The sequence below is a fragment of the Monopterus albus genome, unplaced genomic scaffold, assembly GCF_001952655.1.
Source record: "Monopterus albus unplaced genomic scaffold, M_albus_1.0 scaffold188.1, whole genome shotgun sequence".
NCBI classification, from domain to species: domain Eukaryota; kingdom Metazoa; phylum Chordata; class Actinopteri; order Synbranchiformes; family Synbranchidae; genus Monopterus; species Monopterus albus.
In genome coordinates, this window is record NW_018128068.1 from 782,865 (window position 1) to 799,456 (window position 16,592).

The following is a 16,592-nucleotide window of genomic DNA, read 5'->3' on the forward strand; positions in this document are numbered from 1 at the left end:
CAAAGCATGCTGGACCACAGTTCAACGCCCAAAATGGCAGCACAACTGAAAAGTTTAGCCTATTATGTTCGACTTTGTCTTCTTTATAGACTATTTATTTAGCTGTTTTAGCGGCACTGAAGCGTACTGTTTTCATATTGGTTGGACGCAGGCATTTTCTAATGCTTGCGGAATAAGGCAAACATCACTATGGTGCTTTGATAGCAGCTAAATTCAAAGCATCACTTCACCAATGCTTGGCTAAGCTAAAGTGGGCTAGCAGGCTAACTACCGTCAGATGAGTGTTATCTCCATGCTAAACTGAATATGAAGAAGAGTACCCTTCCATAGAAATGGAGGATGATGTGAAAAAAGTGAAAAAGGTAAGTCGAGCATTTTACGTACTTAATTAGTTAACCTCAAGTTGACTGGTTAGCATGCTAACTTACTAGCTATCCAGACAAGTTAGCTCAGAGCTTAGCCAGTTAAGTTTAGCCATAAAAAGTAAAGTAACGTTTAGCATCAGTTCGCGGACAGGAGCAAAACGCTCATAACACACAGACTGACAGATGTAATGCCCTTTCTGTCAACCGGTCTCACTTAAGATCGGGAAAACGAGTAACTTACCAAATGGGTATGAACGCCAAGTAAAAAAAAAAAAAAAAAAGAGGCACAACAGATTATTCCTGAAAGACCAAGAGAGTGTGAGTTAATAGTCTCAGTTGAGGATTGCCATTAAGTTAGGGGTTTCATGTATTGTCCATAGCTCTACTATATCAACTTTAGCCAACACTCGTTGCTTTGTTCGCTTTAGTACTCCTTAAAATGTGTTTAGATGTAGTAGGTTTCGTTGTGGTATAACGTTATGTACTTCAAAGGAAATGAATACTGTTGTATTAATTAAGCTAATGTATTATCGTCGAGGAGTTTTTAACGGTGAAGGCGAGGCTAGTACAGGTGTTATGTAGAGATGCGTTTCACCTACACTGAACTCTTAACCTTATCCTGACCTAACCATAACCACCGAGGGGGGGCGCTACTACAAACATGGCTTTAACACATCTCGACAAGGGGACAGGTTTCGGCAATAAAAGCACAACCGGGTTTCTCAGTAAGCAAACAGATTAAGTGCAGGTACCACCAGCTGTCAAAGGCAGCAGTTATCAGTGTCAGTCATGTCAACCATCCAGCCCCTTCCGACACATAACAGTACACAATGCTACCTAATGATCCCGTTTGGATATGAATACAGATGTTTATGTTGAGACACGTAGCTGACATTTGTGGTGGAAATATGCCTTTATTTTTTCCCTATTGTAATGTTATCCTGTTAAAGACATTTCCCTCTGTTCTTGTTGTTGACTAGTATAAAGCTGAATGACAGGACCCAGTGAAAGCAGCACATGACAAGCTCACAACCTGAGCATATGATTGTTCGCTTTCATTATTTTTCCATGGCAAAGACACTAGTGTTACTTCCCATCAAATTCCACCTACGTTTGGTGGGAAGGGAAATTTGGATTGAAACATAGACTAGTGTGAAGGAGGTTTGTTGTGGCAAGGAAGCGTTTTTCCAGGAGTGTTAAACCTAATGTGGATACTTAGTTTGATAAGACATAGCCCTATTTGTGACAGGAAATAATTGGTAAAAGATGCACTTAAATACTTGGCATGGAAAGCCCAATATCCTCAGGTGAAAATAATTCAATTTCCATTTAATCTCAATACTAATTTTTTTTTTAACCTATAAGAATCAGTGTCACCAATGCATACAGTTCTTGTCTATGCCAGTTGGTGGTGATATTGAATAGTAATTGGCTTTATTATTTATTATATTTATTTAATGGAGATTTGTATTATTACACAGATTCATGCTCAAACCCCTTTCTTATGCTAACATGTTCATAAAGGCATCCTACTTGTCAGGGAATTTCTGGTATAGCATGAAATTTAGACAAAGATACTGTATCTGGAGGTGGTAAGGAATTTTGCAGCTGAATTACCTCACAGGAGCAGAGCAGCGGGAAGGTGGTCATCACTCACACATACAGTGTTTTGGCTTGCTTTTAGCCCAGCCGGAGTGGTGATCTCTTACAAACACTAATTAAAAAAATGAAGAACTTCATGTAGTGGAAGTGCTGCAGTTTACCTCTGGAAAGGCAGGAAGTGATTATAGGATTTCACCTTAGGGCCACTGTGGAAAAGTAGACAAATAGACTGTATGAAAATTAAAATATTGCATTTTTATTGGTTCTCTGTAGTTCATTCATGATCAAGAGATGGTGATTAATAATAATCACCTTTATTTGGCCAAGTATGTTACACACACACAAGGAATTTGTTTCCGGTACAGAACTGAGGCAGCCATCTGCGGCACCAACTCACACCAGTGGCTCTAACCATCGGGGGCAACTTATGGGTTCAGTGTCTTGCCCAAGGACATTTTGATATGTGGACTGCAGGCACCATGATTCAAACCTCCAAAGCTCCGGTTGGGAGACAACCACTCTATCCACTGAACCACAGTCACCCCCATTAATTTGTAGGAATGGATTGTTAGTCTCATATCATGCTGTTTTTCCCTGAATATGGTTAAGCTTTTTAGAGGATCACGGAAAGTGCTGTATGGTAGGCTAGTGGTTAAGGTGCAGCGCACTTGCCCCTGCGGCCCAGGTTAAAGTCAGGGTTGCGCCAGGATGGGCATCCGGCGTAAAACACTTGCCAAATGTCAACATGCAAGTCACTATGGCGACCCCTAAACGGGAGAAAGCCAAAAGGGACTTTCTTTATTACTATTATTACAGCTTCCTGTGTTTGATTTCCTGCATTCTTCTTAAGTGTGAGAAAGCTTGAAAGTCTGCCTGTAGTTGTTGTCACCCTGGCCATTATAGCACAAAGAAGCCATATCTTCAGCTGTGTTTTCATTTTTTGGTGAAACAAGAGTTCTACCAAAGATGCTGTGTGTGAGACCTAAAGTTTGTGATCATAAGTCACCAGATGCAATGAGCCAAACAAATGGGTACAGTGTAAAAAAACAAGAATTAATAGAGCTTGAAAAAAATTCAAATACAGATCAAATAAGTTTGTCTGAAAAAAGAAACAAGTCCTCAGGAGGGAAATAAGGTTTTCTAAGGTGTCACATGTGACATGTGGTTAGCTCTGTAGCTTACACACAGCGTCACATGTGGTTAGCTCTGTAGCTTACACAGTGAAGCATGGAGTTGCAAAGCCCTGAGTGAATGAAGGAAGAAAGGAAGTAAGTAATGTTTCACATAGTAAAATCTGAACATGATTAGCATCACACAGTCTTTTTTTCCACCACCTGTGAATACGTTTTCAACATGAGAAGACTTTTGCTGTCTCTAATTGTTTCATTAGTCGAAGCCTGTACTGCATGCGAGTGTCATCACAGGAAGTTGTGGCTGGTCCATTTCCTGTTCTTGTGTCTGCGTATAGAGACGGATACACTTGCCTTCCTTTCGGGGGAGGTCACACCCCTCACATACACATTCAGACTGCATTTGATCTTGTGTGTGTCTCATCCATTGGCAGCTGTCACTTTATGGGAACGGAGGCAACAGGTGATTAGACAGTGAAAGCTTAGCAGCTTCGGCGGCCAGGCTGTGTGTAAGCTTTTGAGTAGGTGACTCCTTTAGCGTGTGGGTTCATGGAGAATGAGGTAGGCTTGTTAAAATGCTTTCAGTCTATTAACTATTTTTGTGCATCCATATCATGGACAAAAGTTTATCAAGGTTATTTTAAGGTAAACTCTGCTCGTAAACTGCGCTACACTGTCGACATATTCCCGACTGACACAAGCTTAAAAAACATATAATTCGATGTTTTTCTAAGAGCCATATGCAAACATAGCAATGAACAGCTTCTAAAGTAAATACTGAAACATGTTTTTTCACATTTGTTGCAGCTGTTTGTTGATGTTTTGAGGTTGGTGTTCATGATTTACATTTTGTGCCCTATTGTATTGGCCTTGTGTGTTTTGAAAGGCACTCTATAAATAAAATGTATTATTATTACATTTAAACGTGATTTTTCCCACGTTTTAACGCTGACTTGCAACTGCGAAAACGCCTCTATTATTGCAAAATGTGGAGTTTCCTTTTAGACGTGCTGTTTTTGACATTTGAGCTGCATGTATTGGGTAACACAAAGGGATGTACATTTGCACTCTCATAGTCCATCTGCTGTATCTTACTCTACAGTGATCGGCTCAGTCAGAGGAAGCAGGGTCAGTAGAAATTAGAAGGCGTGCAAAGCACAGCCAACATAAGTTTTAGGGTTTTTTTTCTTAGTCTTTTAACTTGTAGCTGCATTTGTAAGTGTTGCCAGCCCATTGCAACCACATCATAAGTCTGGTGAGGATATAAATATTCTTGTAGTGATTAATAATATGCTGTAGCACAGACAGAGACTGCTGATGGATTATAATTACGATATGCTGCATGATGTGCTACATATCCACACAAACTGGGTATCTTTTCTCAATCTATTTGGAAGGCATCCTAACAACAACAGCACAGACTGCTGCAGTTAGATTAGCATACAGACAAAGACCTTCTAATATCCCCATGCTCTCTTTGTCTTTATTCACTAGCCTGGTATCGTGTCCCCGTTCAAGCGAGTCTTCCTGAAAGGAGAGAAGGGGAGGGACAAGAAGGCCCAAGAGAAGGCCACCGAGCGCAGGGCCCTCCACACCTTCTCACTCTCTCAGCCCGACCACCGCATCGATCCTGACATCCTGCTTAATGACTACATTGAGAAGGAAGTCAAAGTGAGTGTGACAAACAGGCATATACTGAAAACATTGTAGTACTTTTCATTGAGAAAATCAAAGGGATATGTTTTGTTCTCTAGGGTATCATAAAAATTTTTTATTTTTTATTTTTTAACTTGGATTTTTCTTCAGCTCTTTATGCATTTTCTGTCCTGTCCAGTACTTGGGGCAGCTGACATCAGTTCCAGGATACTTGAACCCATCAAGTAGGACAGAGGTCCTGCAGCTCATTGACAATGCAAGAGTAAGTCTCTGAGGAGGATTTAACCTGATCCTTCATTTGGATGCTCTCTCTCTAGTTGGAACATAAATTTTACATTACTGACATTTAAATAAATAAAGAATATTGCTGGTCAATCATTTAAGGCTTGTACTTATTTATTGGGAGTAAATAGCCTTATTTATTTGTACCTTTGTGTTTTTCAGAAGTCCCATCAGCTGGCAGGCCAGCTGACATCAGAGCAGGATGCTGTGGTGAGCTTGTCAGCATACAACATAAAGCTCGTGTGGCGTGATAGAGAGGACATCATCCTGAGAGTGCCCATACACGACATTGCTGCTGTGTCCTACATCAGGGATGACTCGTTGCACCTGGTGGTGATCAAAACAGGTTGAGAACACACACTAGTTCCTGCAAGAGTTGAGATGAAATGAAACAGAAAAATTTGTCAGACTGTTGAAAGTTGTAAGATCACAGAATCTTGAGAATACACAGAGGAAGTGATTTGTTCAGGAGGAGCATCACACAGTGATCATATGTACTTGACTTAGTAAAATGATCAAGTCCCTCAGTTTCTTTGTTTGGTAATGTCCGTATTCTGATCAAGTCAAGTCCAATGCTTAACTGACATCTGTGTGCGAGAGGAACTAGCAATAAGGTGAGGTGATATTAAAATGATGTGGTCCAATAATGAAGAAGTGTTTTGGGTTCAGATATTTCGAACATGTTCAAAGTTGTGTCTGCTAAGTTGGTAACAACTCAACATTTGACAAATCAAATGTGACTATGTATTTTATGTGCTTTTCAGCCCAGGAGTCCGGAGGATCTCCCTGTCCCAGCTCATGCCCAGATCTTAACAAATCTCAGACCCTCAGCTCCCTGTCAGAGAGCGGAGCTGTGCTTGTAGAAGTCTGCTGTCTGCTGGTGCTCGCCGTTGAAAATAAGGTATTGTTGTGCATCTGCAGCTGTGTTTACAACATCCATTTTTGAAGTGGTAAAATGGAAATTGGCAGAGCTCATCTCTTTAGCTGACTTAGTTACACAGTTGAGAACAGTGCCTTTCAAACTAAGGTGCACACCAAATTAACTCACTGAGACTTTTTATTTGGTCGTCTTTTAGGCTGCTGCAGAGGAGCTTTGTCTTTTGCTCAGCCAGGTCTTTCAGATTGTTTATACAGAATCAACCATCGACTTCTTGGACAGAGCCATTTTTGATGGAGCAACTACACCTACAAGACACCATTCGCTATACAGTGGTAAGGAGAGGAACAGATCAGTGGTCCAGACAAAAAAAGCATCTGAAATAAATTTCACCGATTATTGGCAATATTTTTAAGTAACAGATAGTAACAGGTGTGATTTGGTGCAGTGTAATGCAGCTTTACTCTGTGAACGTATATTATATTATGTACATTAAATTCAGAGGTGCTACATACATGACCCTCTTGTGTATGTAGCTGGGAAGGACAAAATATAGAAACATCTCTGAATATAGCGTAATCCACTACAACACCACCTTTAACTATGACCTCAATACTAAACATATAATTGAATTTATACATTTATGACCATTTCACCAAAAACAACCTTTTTGAGCTTCATAAACACAGATGTTAAGGTGGAAGTGTTGCACTGAATTGCATACAATTATACAGGTGTACCTAATGAAGTGGCCGATTATATACCTTATTATTTTTGCAGATGACTCCTCAAGTAAAGTTGATGTTAAGGAGGCCTTCGAAGCGGAAGCCAGCACATTGTAAGGACACAGCTGAAGAGTGATTATAGTGGTTAAGAAAGATTTTGATACATCTGAAAGTTGTTTACTTTGGTATGTCACTTACAAGGGATGCGTTTTTCCTCAGTCCTTTCCAGGGTTCGATAGAGGCAGAAGGAAACTCTCCAACAGCTTCCACCCCAGCATCACCTCAGATGAAGACAGCGAGTGAAGGAGAGCTCAGTACCACTGCTGCAGAGCTGCTGCAGGACTACATGACCACAGTATGACATTTTACCTTCTCTTTCTTGGCCCCTTTCTGTTTTTGAGAATGAGACATTTTTTTCAAGCTCTATTAATTCTTGTTTTAAGTTTTCAGCATCTCTTTCTTCCTCTTCCAGCTTCGGACAAAACTGTCATCACAGGAGATCCAGCAGTTTGCTACCCTGCTCCATGAATATCGGAACGGTGCCTCCATCCATGAGTTCTGCATAAACCTGCGACAGCTCTACGGGGACAGCAGGAAGTTCCTTCTACTTGGTACAGCCACTGGAGTTATGCTAGCATGACATAATCGGTCTGAGTGGAAAGAAATCACAGATTTTATCTTAACATAACCAGATATAAGGAAGTGCTGGCTAACTGAGTACCTGTTGCCAGTGGAAACTGTTTTCCTTGTATAAACACAAGTTTTTCTGACTTAAAATACTGAACTGGTTGGTACAGTATTATATTGCATTGGTATTTTTGCTGTCGATTTTAACGTTCAGTCACACTAGCATGTGTGAAGTAACACTAAGCTTCTCCAAAAATCTATTAAAATGCTGTTGTGGTTGTCTTATGAATACATAGCAGGAAATCACATCATCACAGTCTTGTTTTGTGGTAATGGCAGTAAAGCTGCATATCAAGATCACTTCCACATTTGAAGCTACAGCAGTTTCAGACCCGTCTGCATCTCTCCACATGTGAGACATGCATTTCTTCACCCACCTGAGTTATGTTATATTACAGTATGTTTAACACAAGTATATTTGCCATAAAATATAGACTAAAAAGACATGCAGACAAAGATCACATGCATTACACTTCAAAACACACCTGTGTCCTGGTAACAAATACTAATGTTTACTTAAGTGCTTACAGCTTTTTCCTTGCCCCCTTACAGGCTTGCGTCCCTTCATACCAGAGAAGGACAGCCAGCACTTTGAGAATTTTCTCGAGACCATTGGTGTCAAAGACGGTCGAGGAATCATCACAGACAGCTTTGGCCGCTATCGGCGTACAGCCAGCTGTGCCTCTGATTCCACCACCAACGGCAATGGAGCAGCAGGTGGAAGTGGCGACAGCACGGCCTCAGACGAGGGCCAGGAGGCCTCTGAAGGAGACGAATGGGACCGTATGATAACCAATATCAGTAATGACATTGAAGCTCTTGGCTGCAGTATGGACCAGGAGGGAGTGATGCCCTGATATGGTGAACAAAGCTTTTATTTTTTTGTTGTTTTTTTTGCAAGAGCTGACAGCCAAATGAACAGAAGGCATGAGCTAAATGGATCAGATGAAGGTGGTCTTTGGCACTGACCCTAAGATTTAGTTAATAGTATTTTCCTCTAATTGTCAAGAGGATGCTTCATAGTCCTCATGCACTCAAAGAAAATCTCAACCTAGTACCATAAAAACATGAAGTCAGCATTTGCACTTACTGTATGGGTGACATGCAGTTAGTTGGCTAGTTTGCATTCAGAGGGATTTATAGCCTCTGATATATTTTTAACATTTCTTTGATTTTGTACTCATTATTGGCAGTATCTGCCACTGGTGTCAGCAATGTAGCAAAAAATCTCCAGTCTTTGAGAACATTTCTGTTTTGAACAGCCTTAAAGACTATAATCCACCAGAGGACCGTACATGTTTTAGAAGGTTCAATCTGAGGCTGTGCTGGTTTGTGTTTTGTATTATTTTAGGTCAGTCAGCTTCATCCACCAGAAGTTTGGATTTCCCCATTTATTTCCCGCTTGTCCTGAGAGTGTAACATTTTGCTATATATTTTATTTTTCAGTATGATTTGTGTACCACTTCTGATTTCTTATCAGTGTTTACTCATCTGTATAATTTTGCCTTATTCAAACTGACCAACAAGATGCTGTAAAAACATTCTCATTCAAGAAATTGAGTGGGGACTGTATCTGACAAAGCCAGTTCGTTTATGGCTGATGTAAGTTGATTTTAGCTATTTGTACTTTTCATGCAGGTCATCTTATTATGTTTTATATTTATGTTTATACATACTGCAGTACTGCTGCCAGCTGTCTGTCAGACCCAGACAGGTAATTACAAACTGTAACTACAGTTGTTGAGCAAATCATAGTTATTAAATAACAGCTACATTACACTGTTTGCCTGTTGGTGTTAACAAAAGTATCACATCTAATGAAATTACACGGTTATTATTCTTTTCACCGGTCTGCTGCATTGTCATTGGTTAGAAGTGAGACTAACATTCTCATTTAATTTGACTTTTGTACAGCAGGACTGACAGAAGGCATGGGGGTTTTGTAATCTGATTATGATCCTCTTTGACTGATCATTTGCTTGACTGCACTTAAGCTGCTGAGGAACTTCAGTCTGGGTTTCACCAAAGCAGCCATGCTGGATGTTACTAAATAAGCCTCAAAGTTGAGGATTAGTCCCGTGAGTCTAAGGAATGAGAAATTGGCAAGACGGCTTGAGTTGAGCAGATTCCATCATGTGAAACCAGTCACAAGGCTTTAAACGAATCTCCTTACCTTTAGGGTAAGTTGAAATGAACAAAACAGACTGCAGTCAAATGAAGTTTCTCCTTTGTGTGGGTTATCTCATGTTTGCTGTGGGACTGGAGCAGAGCTACAGGAGTGTGTGCACCGACTGGAACGCTACACCTGCGCTCAAATAGCCGCTTTGGCTTGAGACACTGTCTACCTCAAACAAAAGGAGAGATACACAAGAAGCCTATGGTCTCACTGAGTAGATAAAGATTTTTGTCTCATTTCTGGCATGCTGTTGGTGTAACTGAACTGTCAGCCTATTCACACTACTGGGAGGAGGCCTAAGTGGCCTCCTGTAAATTCTCATCTTAATCCAATTTTAGACCAAATGGAATGGCTCATTAAAGTACCTCATTTTTGAAGCATGTAATTATTAAATAGATCAATAGATCAGTTGGTTTAATTAAGTCATTAAAAGATCCCATGCTATTTCATAAAGAGTTTGCCAATTATCTTTACAACAATGACTGGAGCCCCTGTAGTGTAGTGATTTTATCACCTTGCATGACTGTACCTCATAAGGAAGAATTGGGGGGTGGGGTTCTGTGTAATGATCACTGTAGTCTGCAATTAAAGATTTTAGTCTTCAGGAAATCTTAGAATAGTGTCACTAGATATACTGGATAGGTGACTCCAAATGGATTTATTAGAGACTGAAGAAAAAGATTTGTGATACATTTTTTATCTTTGGGTGAGCGTCACATGTTTTACTCCATTAGTGAACTTTAAAGCTGCTTTAATCAGCATTTACAATATAAACAATGGACCATGTGACTACTTGTATGTTAAAGGAGTAATATTTAGTGGTGAACTACTGTTTTTTTTAGCTTCTTTGCAGTTGTAATCCATCTTATTCTACAAAAAAACTATGCTCACTAAAATACTACTTGCTAAATCAAATATGCATTATAAAACTTGTATCAATATTAACACATGGCTTAAAAGCACAAAGCATTTAGATGCAGATCCAGGACATAGAAACTATTCCTGACTACCACTGCCAATCCAGAGGGCTGTATGCAGAAATAATACTGTAGTTCACCCATGCTTGATTAATTTTGTAACCACACAAATCCCAGCAGTATATGGAAAAACACAGTAACTGTAAACAAAATAAGTAATAAGGCTTCATAAGTGGACAGGAATAAGCTTGAGACTCTTTAAGTTTAAAAGTGCAAGTATTCTGCTTCAAATCATGATGGCCTAAAGGTCTACAGAGAGGTTGATGTATATAAAGTAGCTGCTATTTGTTGTTTAGTGGCAAAAACATTACATGAGTATGTCCTTAAGTAAAACTATTGCTAAATAATATAGTTATATTGGTTTGTTGCACTGGAGCAAAGACAGTATTAGACAAGTTTGCCTGAAGTGTGGTCACAGCCACTAGCAGAGCGAGAAACGGCGAGAGTTAATGTTCATCTTGGTGACGCCAATGAGTCTCAGTGGGGCCGAGAGGCCAAGGCCTGGGGTCACCGGGCATTCACACAGCAGGTCGGACAGCTCGTCCCGCTCCTCAAGGCCGAATGTGGCGTCAATGAGCATCCAGCGATGCAGGTGACACGTCTGCTCAACCTTCAGTTTGTGGATGTCGCTCCGGAGCCGCATGAGCTGCCTTGCCAGCTGTTGGTCCTGCAAGCGCATGTCCGTCTATAAAAAAAAAAAAAGATGGAATCAGAACAGTTGTGCTCAATCTATCTATTTATTAATTATTAGGTCAATTCATCAATTAAAATACTGAGAATTGAATTTTGTAGTCAAGTAAAAATACCACTCAAAAAGCATTGCTATTCTTTTGGTGGCTTTTATAGATATGATTCAAACAGCAGACTGTACATAGTTCACATGATTTAGAATCGCTGCAGGCCTTCGCATTCAGTCCTTATTGTGCAACAAAATCTAAAAAGTAAACTCACAGTGGGACATCCTTTAACAAGTCTCTGGGCATTATCTCTTTCAGATCCACAGCAAACATTTAAAGATCACAAGCACCTCTCTTGTTCACTGGCTTTGTGTGTGTGTTGCTAAATTGTAATTAGCTAATTAACAGGAAGATACCTCAATTTACTCTCTGGCATTTAACTGAAAAATAATTAAGCTCTTTTCTCTTGTTCTACAAAATGTGAAACAACATGTGGTTGAATCTCAAGTGTCCAACAATATTTTCTAATAGACAATAAAAACAAATATGCAAGAAAATCAGAATCTCACCAGTTCTCGCCTGAGCCAGCTGAGAGCTTCATCAATGTTTCCAAATCCCTTCAGTACACCTGACGACAACTTGCATGGAATAATTTCAGAGCTCACTACAGTGTCTTTGGGTGGAACTAGTTTCCTTTCAGACTCCACTTGGATTGGGCTGTTTCCAGTTCCTGACTCTCTGAAGCTTTCTGCCTCCAATCGGGCTTTCCATTCCAGATAAGAAGGTCTCCTGGTCTCCAATCTTAATTTCTCTGCCAAGGCCTTCAAGTTCATGAGATGGTCATCTGTGGGCACATCTTCCTTAGTGTCTGTTTCTACCGGGACACCAACCCTGTCCACTATGATTTGAGGTGGTGAGGGTGCATCCATCATAAATCTGCTAAATGCAAAAAGCTCCTCAAAAATGTGTCAGAATACAGGATAAAGATGTTTGCCCTTCATTGGTGAATTCTCTACCATAGCTGTGCCTTTTTGTCCTTCCTGCTTCTACTTTCTCTGCTATTTGCCAGGAACGTTGATCATCAAAAGATCCACTGGTGCTCTGGTGGCAGACAGCCTTTACAGCTGCAGAGGCGAGGTGTGAAAACATTTGCCGACAGTACCGCTGACAACCATCTGCAAATGATAAGAGACAAAACTGACATGGTATCTGACAAAAACAAAAAATCTCAACATTGGCTTGACAGACTCAGTTGTATAATGGGCCACTGTAGATCATAGCCTTTCTCAGAAAGACTGAATGATGATCGTACCTAAAACGTGTGCACTTTCTCCTTAATCCTGGTGCATTTGGCTTTTGCATATCAAATAAACGATCAGCACACCGAGGGAACACACCTCCAGGATTTTCCATTTAACAGGAACAAATTGTTTCCATAGCAACAACATGGGCACTATAAATAAATCTGCAACTTTTCCACCTCCAGTCTTCAGGGCTTATTGCCTGAACCAACCTGAAGTGACAGATGATGAGCACTGGGGCACAGTGGTCCTTAATCTTGCTTTTTTAAAATTATTATTATTTTGCTAAAAACATATGTAGCACTGATTTATTTTTCATAATTACTTGAATGGGTCCTGAAAATCATGTGTATATTTAAGTTTTCCAACAAAGCACATTTTATCTTCTAACAAGTCTACAGCTATGCTAATGGCACCAAGGCTATATTTATGCACAGAGTAATAACTCAGTGCAATACTAGTAAATATACATTGTACAGATTATACAGATTCGTATAAGTACTCCATTTTTATTCTATTTTTATCTTGTCTCCCAATGAACATTCCTTTGTCTGACTGCATTGTTTACTGCCTGTTTATACTGTTTATTTTGTTATACTACACAGCCTTATGCTGGTATATTGTTTATTTGCCCCTTGCATGGGGATATGTACGTGCACAGAGAGCCGCTGTACCAGAGTCATATTCCTCGTGTGTCCGACACGCCTGGCAAATAAAGCTGATTCGGATTCTCAGTGTTTTTGTCCTAAACGCTAACATCAGCATGTTAACATACTCACAACAACAATGTTAACATGCTGATGTTTAGCAGCTGTAATGCTTAGTGTACTAACATTTACTAATTAGTACTGAACACAAACTGGCAGGAATGGCATTAGTTTCACAATGATAATCGTAAAACAAAGAATGGTAGCTACAAATTGAAGTTACCAACATGCTTAAACCCACAAATGTCAACCACATGGTTACAAGACTTTGCATTTTTAAGGCAACCTGTATTTTTTTTTCTTCATGGTACATCTATGCACAATTAAATGTACACCACAAACTTGTGGCATCCAAATCTAAATGTCAGTCTGGCTGTATATGCCAAGTCTGGAGGCCCACAGGAAATAAACTAAATGTTTAATGCAGCCAACAGTGGCAGCAAAAGCAGACTTTCTGCCCAGTGTCCTCTTACAAAGTCTTTACGCACTCAATAAGTGGTTAGGGCTGTTATTCCATAATGGACACAACAGACCAGCAGTGAATTCACTGCCCTTGTGCAGTATCCAATGATAGGCTTGGCTGTTTTGCAAGGTAAAATAGATGTCTGACTGTGAAGAGTAGCTCACTTATAAATGCCTCAGAATGGATCCTCTCCTTATTCTCTACAGAAATCAGTCTCTGGGGACCACACTCACACAGGGGACCAATAAAGCAAGAGGAAATTCCATGCCACATGCATTTTTAAAGACAATGTATATACAGTAAGGATGCAATTGAAAATATGTGAAGAAACTGCAGTGCTAAAAGGTTTAGAAAGGTGGGGGAAAGTGTGCACGCAAATATTAAATAACAAGCTGTGGTCACAATTAGAAAGAAGCAAAGGAGTTAAAATCATAATAGCAGAAACCTTATACTAGCCTTTTGTTGGTTGTTTGGAGACACTCTTGGTGAACCCAATCATTTTTGAATAAACCAGCAAATAATCTTTGTCTTATGGAACCCAGCATTTACATCCTGAATATCAGATGCAGCCTGGGCTAATTAAAAACTCAGGCAAGATGGAACTCCATTTATCCCCATTATCCAAATGCTCTAACTGGCATCCAAATCAGCATCACCCATATATTCCCCTGGCTGCAGAATTTGATTGCTCAGCAACATCCAGTTGCAGTGTTGCAACCCCAATAAAATGTATTTGGTGGTGTCAGACTATGAGATGCCTAAACCTCATCTGGCTAAAGAAATTAGGAAGTCTGGCTCTCCTGTTTGGAAAATGCAGCCATGTCTACATAACAAATGTAACTGCAGAGTACTAATCAGGTTTTAGTGTATATCTGGCCAATCTATAACTTAACTCTGAGTCATTCCCATTCAGAGGTGCTGAATTTCAATCTGTAGTGTTCTTATACAGTACATGAGAACATTACCCACAGGGATAACTCAAAGAGATGCCCTAACATAGGGACTTTCATAAAGTTATTATGGCATTTGTTGGGACATCAGAAACTTATTTAAACCATGTGTAATTCAAAATATGCCACAACAACGGATTAATCACAAATTGGTTTCAGTATCAAGTGGTGTTCTTTATAGCTGCATCAGAAAAGGAGCGATGACAGGCTTAAATGGCAAAACAAATATAATTCACTGATTTTTAAGCAAATCATAAGGCGCTAAAGTTGAACAGCCTTTATTACTATGATCCATACCTGAAATCGGGTTGCTGTCATGCATAAGGCACACACTGTAAATGATTAAGTCAATATTCTATAAGTTTTTTTGTAAACTTTTACACGTTTGGCTACTGAACAACACAAACCATCGCTATGTAAATTAACACAATCTACTGTACTGACTTATTGCCATCTTTGTGTCCAATTCAATAACTGACTTCACATTATTTTAGTCGGAATATAAATGATGTTGACGTTTCAAGTTTCGAACCAACTTTTTTCTCCCATTTGTATGAGGAATTATTTATGTAACGTTAGCCCTGTAGGTTTTCTCTCAGCATAAATGCGACAATGTTTGATATTTTCCGAAGAAACCATTTAACATTTCTCTGAGAAATATGCCACAGTAGAATGTAAATTGTACGTAGGCTACTTAAACTGTTTGCCCACATATTCTACGATGCCAGCGTCCTCTGATACAGCCCTGCAAGGTGAGACGCACCCTCTGAAATGCACAAACACAAACTGCGTATTACCTCCAGGTACCTTGTAAGAATTTCCCAGCAGAGCTCCAACTAGTCAGCCGCATCAGCGAAGGGAATCGCTACCAGCCCGCTCCTTCTCTCACACTGTCCGCTCTACTGCTCCACGGTCCGCTTGTTTCTGAGCACCGCTACCGGAGGAGGGGCGGAGAGGGCTGCGTCAGATTCCTGTTGCTCGGAGACATCCCAGGAATCCCTGTCCGACTTCCCGCTACATGAATATCAGTGCAAGTGCGCCACAGTACGGTTACCAGGCTACAGCTTGTTTATTTCGGTTATTTTCATTCACAAAATACACGGATACGCCTTCTAACTTCAGGCTACAAGTGAACAAAATACAAAATATTTTAGAAAAAAAATATCAAAACCCGAAAATTACCCAATTTTCACTGTTACATATCTCACCTTACAAAAACAACTAAAATGTGAAGGCATAAATACCAGTTTCCACAAAACCGTGTCAAAAATGTGACAACCTACCTGTAAGAGCATATATTCAATTTACAGCTTACTGAGTCAATGTTGTCAGAGCTGCTATAAGAATCTAAAGTTTCTTTCATTATAAATACAACTGAATAAATAGAAATAAACAGCATTTTGTCTACTGGTTGTTTGTTTTAGTGCTGATTGTCTGCATGAGTATAGAAATGTCATCACAGGTCACATATCAGTGCAGGGGCCAAAGGTCCTGGAACATGCCAGGAATTACAGGGCCACAAATAACCTGGTGTTGCCTATTTCATACTATACTAGATCCATTTTAATATTCTAAACAATATCTATACTACCTTTCATAACCTGTTTTATGGAATTGCCAGACTGCACTAAGTGTACACATAATATGATTGTCATATCACTAAGCAGTACATTGTGGCATGGAAAAGATTTAAAGACTATTATCTCCAACATTTATGAAAAAAAAAAGTTCACATATACAAAAATAGGATTCCTAACCAACCAACAATAACTGTAACCTCTAACTATTACTCCTTCATAATATGGCAACATGCTTAAAGGTGAAATGCAAACAAATGTGACTGTGTTTACTGGACAAAGTCTAGGTTGGGGTGGAAATCCTGTGTGTTGTGTCAAATAAATTCCCACTCAAGATTCTGCCGCAAAAACTAGAACACAACCACAGACACGTGTCTTCAAATTTAAAAAGTGCAACAAGCATTAAAACAAAAAAGGATCAAAAATTCCTGTATAAGTTT

At 39.7% G+C, this 16,592-nt stretch overlaps 2 protein-coding genes across 3 annotated transcripts; one reads left to right on the top strand and one right to left on the bottom strand.

Moving 5' to 3' along the window:
• ccm2 (CCM2 scaffold protein) lies at positions 1–9,101 on the top strand. 2 transcript variants are annotated; one of them, XM_020617300.1, is made up of 10 exons: positions 1–362; positions 4,592–4,768; positions 4,932–5,015; positions 5,198–5,381; positions 5,800–5,936; positions 6,112–6,247; positions 6,693–6,750; positions 6,857–6,992; positions 7,110–7,248; positions 7,877–9,101. In XM_020617300.1, the coding sequence occupies exons 1-10, from the start codon at positions 333–335 to the stop codon at positions 8,179–8,181; spliced, it is 1,386 nt and encodes a 461-aa protein (XP_020472956.1). In that variant the 5' UTR covers positions 1–332; the 3' UTR covers positions 8,182–9,101. The 2 variants fall into 2 exon arrangements, with proteins under 2 accessions (XP_020472956.1, XP_020472957.1); XM_020617301.1 differs by lacking the exon at positions 1–362 and adding an exon at positions 3,517–3,658.
• Positions 9,102–9,203: 102 nt separating this feature from the next.
• Positions 9,204–16,584, bottom strand: fam167ab (family with sequence similarity 167 member Ab). Its single transcript, XM_020617302.1, has 4 exons — positions 15,373–16,584; positions 12,171–12,329; positions 11,724–12,090; positions 9,204–11,162 (listed from the first exon to the last, which is right to left on the bottom strand). Exons 3-4 carry the CDS (start codon positions 12,084–12,086, stop codon positions 10,899–10,901), a joined length of 627 nt encoding a protein of 208 aa, XP_020472958.1. The 5' UTR covers positions 12,087–12,090; positions 12,171–12,329; positions 15,373–16,584; the 3' UTR covers positions 9,204–10,898.
• Positions 16,585–16,592: the final 8 nt, after the last annotated feature.

Coding starts and splice junctions, on each gene's coding strand:
- fam167ab (XM_020617302.1), bottom strand. CDS start 12,086: ATGATGGATGCACCCTCACCACCTCAAATCATAGTGGACAGGGTTGGT. Junction 11,163..11,723: donor GCTGGCTCAGGCGAGAACTG/GTGAGATTCTGA, acceptor TTTTTTTTATAG/ACGGACATGCGCTTGCAGGA.
- ccm2 (XM_020617300.1), top strand. CDS start 333: ATGGAGGATGATGTGAAAAAAGTGAAAAAG. Junction 4,769..4,931: donor ACATTGAGAAGGAAGTCAAA/GTGAGTGTGACA, acceptor TGTCCTGTCCAG/TACTTGGGGCAGCTGACATC. Junction 5,016..5,197: donor AGCTCATTGACAATGCAAGA/GTAAGTCTCTGA, acceptor TGTGTTTTTCAG/AAGTCCCATCAGCTGGCAGG.